The 6,246-nt window shown below is 32.6% G+C and overlaps 1 protein-coding gene across 1 annotated transcript in view; it reads left to right on the top strand.

Annotated features, from left to right (window-relative positions):
• The window catches only part of LOC105620999 (calcium uniporter protein, mitochondrial), a 61,469-nt gene extending 56,071 nt beyond the window's left edge, over window positions 1-5,398 (top strand). Inside the window, exons 3-7 of the mRNA XM_012202476.1 lie at window positions 3,099-3,275; window positions 3,394-3,512; window positions 3,783-3,929; window positions 4,718-4,921; window positions 5,069-5,398. Coding sequence (XP_012057866.1) covers window positions 3,099-3,275; window positions 3,394-3,512; window positions 3,783-3,929; window positions 4,718-4,921; window positions 5,069-5,398 — 977 coding nt within the window. The remainder of the gene's footprint in view (window positions 1-3,098; window positions 3,276-3,393; window positions 3,513-3,782; window positions 3,930-4,717; window positions 4,922-5,068) is intronic.
• Window positions 5,399-6,246: the final 848 nt, after the last annotated feature.

Here is a 6,246-nt window from a genome sequence, read left to right as displayed (position 1 = left end):
CACGCACGCACACACACACACACACACACACACACACACACACACACACACACACACACACATGATAAACACGACATATATTGTATACATTTTTATATAACAAATATTATTTTAACAAATATTATTGTAACATCGCAACACGTTTAAAATGAGATTAATATAAAAAGATAAAATATTTTTTCTCTTTGTTTAAAAAAATAAACTATTTAAAATATAAAATATTTGTATCGCGGACAAAAATGTTGTTTTATTAAGGAAATATTGACTAAAAACATTATTCTCAAATACCATATATTATAAACGTCTCATCATTTACAGTAGATTTATTTGATCTAAAGCGATAAATCCTTTTGCGTATCTATCCATCATAAACGTCGATTTCGTACATTATCTCATTTTATTACCGTGTCAAATATGAAAAATTCGCATGTCTATCATAACTCTAGATTGAAATATATAATATTCATATATCATTTTCCCGTCAAAAATGTTTTTCCTATGTAACATTTTTTTTTATTTTGTAAATATTAGGTGTGGGAAAAAGTTCGTGGCGTTTTTTTAATTGCCATCTAATGGGAAAAACGCCACGAACTTTTTCCCACACCTAATATATTGGATTATAGATTATTTTTCAAAATTTATTTGTTTATTTTGTCAAATAATGTTTTTATTTTCTTTCATGTATCTCTCATTTCATGTATTTGTATCCTTCGCAGTTTCTTAATATTTCAAGATGGTTACAGTCTTTAATTTTATTTTTTATTACTTTATTGAATTAACGACTTTAACAAATTTAAACTTGAGGAACCTTTAAAAACAATTTTTGCGTCAAAAGATGCATTTTCATCGTTAGCGCAGGCGGATTAACGCTCGGTTCCGTTCTGCTTACAACGGCAAAGATCCGCAGTTCGTTCCATTCCGTTCTCCACACTCTATATACCTTCCTCATATCAACGGCTCGTAACCAGGTTAATACAATCCAGCTCTCGATTGCGTGATTATCACGCGAACAAAGTCGCGGAAATGATACACTTTGTCGACCCCCGCAAATATTTTTTTTCTAGTTTAAAAATGCACTGTGTAATATTTCTAAAAATATTTACGAATTAAGGACATTACCAAAATGAAAAAAAACAAGTTTAAAATTTTTAGAGTTACCATTTTGAAAATTCATACATTCATGAAAAAAACTTATTTAGCTGGGAAAACTTAGGAAATCTGCCAAAAAATATAATAGGTTTGTTTGAACGTTTTGCAAAAACTCATTTTGTTTCTAATGAACGATGATAGATTTCAATGAGTGTATTTACATTTAACATATTGGACCATTAAGTATTGTAAAAATATATTATCTGAATACCTATCATGAAGCATGTTGGAATGAATTCCGATCAGAATTATTCCGGTTTCTCAGAAAATACAATAGAAATCTAGGAAATAATTGAATAATTCAGATCGGAATTCATATCGACTTTTTCCATGATAGATGGAAGATTCATAAATATAAGGGTGATCATCTAAAACCAAGTAATGAAATATACTGAAAATTCAACCCGATAAGTAAAAATGTTTCAGACAAAAATTGTATGACTTAAAGAGGGACATATAACGATTCCATAGTTGTTTAAGTTTATTAAATCGATTTTAGCATATAGAGAATTTGTTACACTATTTTATGTTGGCAATAATTGGGAGATTATTCTTATCAAATTAAAAATTTTATCTTCTCTATAATTACATTTGCAATATTGCTCGTCAATTATTGAGATTAATTAGTTTAAAAAAAATAGGACTATTTATCAAAAGACTGTTTACCACAATTTGATTTATTAGAACTGAAAATATTTTCTAGACTTATTTCGTAGATACACGGGATACGTACATATCTATAATATAAAGCAAGTATCTAGTGTGTAACTAATGTTAACGCATATTCTTATAATTGCGCATTTCGCACATTTCTGTTACCTTACCGGAACATTATGTTCCGTTCTAACTACTTTGTTTTTAATTATTACATAAAATTAATAATTATAATATTTTATTTAATCAAATTGCCAAAAATAAATTGATTCAAATATTAATTAACCAATATTTTAACAATTTAAGTCGATACTATTTATAAGTAAAAATAATTCTGTGTAAGAATGTTGGTTTGCACGATAGTTTGATTCTGTTGAGTGGAAAAGTAGGCTTAAGTATACGTAGTGCGGAATTTCAAATTAGAACATTTCTTATCTGAACTTTTGACAATGAATATCCGCGAAATATCCGCGAAGTGATGCACGCACACATCTTTCTCTTATATGTAAATCCAAATCGTATCACGTTTTCGCCAAGTCGAAGTCCACGTGATACATGCAATCAAATAGGAATTTAGAAAATAGGAATGGAATAGTTATCAACACCAAAGATTTAAAAAGTAATTAACTGAAAAATCTGAGGAAGAAAAAAATGAATAGGAGAAAGCAAGAATATATGTTATAAACAAATATTTGCTCAAAATTTCATAATCACATTTACGCGAAGTTCGCTAATTACACGAAAATTCATTATGGTGAAAACGTAATTAATTATACAGAAAGAATGATTTTACTGAATATTTAAAAATTTAGATACATACATATAATGAAAATAATTTTATTAATTAAAATAACGTAAAACGCTTAAACATAATGAACAATGTTACAAAGTTTTGACAACCAGTTTGAGTGCTCTACATTAATATTTAGAATAAAATTATTTTCGGATCTGTATTTAATTAAATGTTTAGATACTTTAGTACAAAACCATTCTGTGTACTCATTCATAATTCATAAAGTCATTAATTACGGGAAATTAAACCTATTTGATTAAAATGCAGAACATGCTCTGAGGGAACTCTATGTACAAAGTGTTATATCAACATATAGGTCAATATATTGGATATTGCCTTCTCTATCAGGCATGCGTGGTCAATCGATTACATTCATAAAATATACATTACATTTATGATCGATCAACATATGTTGATATAATTCTGTATATCTGTGCCTTTACGCAAAGCAAATATGTACATGAATACATATGAATACATACATGAATACATATTAACGCAGGTTCGGATGTCATTGTGGCATATTACCGAGGACTTCCCAGAATCACGGTGCCTCTTCCATCCAGGAGGGAACACTGCTCGTTCACCATGAAGCCAATAACGCACACGGTCGGCAATTTTTTAGATATGCTAAAGACAGAGGATCGTGGCATCGATCGAGCATGCATAACATCGCTAGGTAAGACGCCATATAAATCATTTTTTCAGCTAACTCATTCATTACGTCAGAGAAATTGGAAATCAGATTACAGTCCTTGCATAATACTGCAAGATAAAGGTCTTAATCGTATTTTCAGATGGGGTCAGAATAGCTTCCAGCAACACGATAGAATCGCTTTTAGAGGAGGATTTCAAATTATTAATAAACGATAACGAATACATTGTCTCGCCGCCGTTACGAGAAAGGTGCACAACAGTGAGTTATCAAATAAAAACGATCTTTTATTAGCTATTTATTTATTAGCTGTTTCTATAATACGATTCTGCGAAGCGCGTAGTTGCGACTTTAATGTACTTTAATTTAATTTATTCGTGCATCAATTGTAATGTACTTGATCGACTAAAAGCTTTAGTGATATTTCTTCAAGTGTAATATATTTTATTGGTAATATATTTTGAGTCACGAGATTTCCCTTGTCGAACCGTATTCCGCAAGTATCGACATGTATATCTTCCGGTTTCACAGGAGGATTTACAGAAACTCGGAGACGTACAAGCGCTCGTTGCGCAGTTGTACGAGGCATTCCACGTGCGGGAATACCATGTCGACATGGAAAGATCTGTTATCGCCGAGCTGGAGAATATTAGACTACAGCTGGAACCCATGGAACAGGTAAAAATATATTTCTACAGTTCGTCCTATGTACCGTTAAATAGGGTAACTTTTGCCCTAAATAGTTTGATTCAAATTTTAATCATACCTACATGACACATATGTCAAAATCAGGACATAAAACCTCTTCAAAATATCTTGTAGATCTCTTATATCCTAATTTTAGATATGTGTGTTGTTACCTAAGCATTTTTTTAAATCAAAGTTATTTTGAATTCTGTGTTGAAATTACTCCATTTTATGATGTACGGATTAAGCAGCATACGCATCCATATACTAAAAGAAGAACGGTATTTAGGATAAAATTGATTTAATATAGTAATTTTAAATAAGGCGCATCAATGAATTGGCTTTCTATCGCGCGTAAATTAAATTTAAATGCGAATACGCTCCCATTGTCCATTTTCTCTCACTGCATTCCGCCTATGTTTTTTCTTAACTGCCATATTCTTGAGCGTTCTAATTAGCACACTCGTGTCGCACTTTGCACACGCGACCAACGATACTTTTATAATCCCTTTTATACGCATCGCGCTCATTGTTACGTAACATTGTAAGAAGAAAACGTCTGCGAAATATTTCCCATGCCTTTTTTTCCCTCCTTATGAAATAATGAGGTAGGGTAAAAGGTGCCGTTTCTTCCACGGTACTTCCAAGTATTCCTTCATCTCCGGCCTCATTTTCTCAATTACTTAGAGAATATGATAGAAGCTAAATTATCTTCACTGAGAGAAAAATACAAGGTGAATGATGAGCGAGGGGTTTTGACATTCTCTTAATCATTCTAGAAATTGCAAGAGATACAAAATGCCGCTTACAAGAAGGCGAATTTTTTTATCTGGACGTTCCTAGTCATGATGTCTATCCAATTTGGGGCGTTGGCCAGATTAACCTGGTGGGAATACTCATGGGATATAATGGAGCCCGTCACTTACTTCGTCACTTATGGCACTACTATGATGTGGTTTATTTATTACCTCGTGACTCGACAGGTTGGTTTTAAAGAATAAAAAGTATCTATAAGCTGAACCCATAACAGAACGTTGCAAATCATCAGAAATGGATTATATGATGCAAAATGTCGCAGGACGTAACACGATACGATCAATCATGATTTTTCTTCATGTATCTTCACTTAGGAATACATGCTGCCGGACGTGTTGAATAGACGCCACCTAATAGTGCTTCACAGAAGAGCGCGAAAGATCGGTCTTGACATTGACGTATACAATGCGTTGAAGAATCGCGCGTACGAGTTGGAGACCACGTTGAAAATTATTCGCGGCCCTTTATACGATTACAAGACGCAACGGAAGCGACAGCAACGCTCCAGATCAAGCTCCAGTAGCTCAAGATCACCAAGTTCCTCACCTAGCCTCAGTCCTAGCCCCAGTCCTAGCCCCGAAAAAGACGTTCCTAAAGTTATATCCGAATCAGACATCCCCGAAGAAATACGCCGAAGAATATAAAATTTAATCACAAGGTGTTCAACGATGACACGTGCGACGGAGTTGAAATGTAACGGAATCAACGATTACCGATCGCTTAAATCGATATTATCTTCTTCCAATGAAGTACACTTAAAAAAAAGACTTCCCTTTGTTGAGTATGAAAGCGATGCACTCAGGGTAATTTTCAAATCCGCAAAATCGGATGCTAAACGATCGGAATTGCGAGACTGAAATGGAGATGTAATTTATTTTTGTGTTTGTGTATGTTTACGTGAAGAAAATCTCAACCGCAATGATATCTCAGATCTCGAGTCAGTCTTCCAAGTATAGTATCGGCGGCAACCAACTTTCGTCACGCGCAATGCATTTTATAGGCGTTAAAGTGTCACGGATTATCGAATGCTCAATGCTGTCGACATGTTTGGAAGACATTAGAGAAATGTATATAAAAGAAAAAGAGAGTATAACTAAGCGTCATAAATTTCCTTAATAATCACTAAATGAATATCTTTCAGTCTTCAGCTAGTATTTCGAGAAGTGATGCATTTCACAAAGATTTTATAAAAGTTTTGTAAAAAATATAATTTTAAAAAATACGTTTTATTTATGATAAATTATCAAAATGGCATTAAACGTTTTACGCTCTTTTCGAAAGTGTTCCTAGGAAACGTAATTGTTAAAGCATTTATGGTGCTTAGGTGTGCGTGTAAACTATTTTGATTAACTTTTTGTTGGATTGTTAATGTAATTGGAAAGTTACATCTTGAGAAATATAAATGGATTATTGTAGATTATCTTATCACTTTACCTAATTTTAATACTAATTCAACTATTATCTCTTATGCTCGATCGAATTATTTATATAT

The sequence above is a fragment of the Atta cephalotes genome (genome assembly GCF_000143395.1).
Source record: "Atta cephalotes unplaced genomic scaffold scaffold00031, whole genome shotgun sequence".
Taxonomy (NCBI): domain Eukaryota; kingdom Metazoa; phylum Arthropoda; class Insecta; order Hymenoptera; family Formicidae; genus Atta; species Atta cephalotes.
The sequence above is the reverse complement of the archived record's forward strand: the minus strand, read 5'-3'. Positions and strand labels throughout refer to the sequence as shown.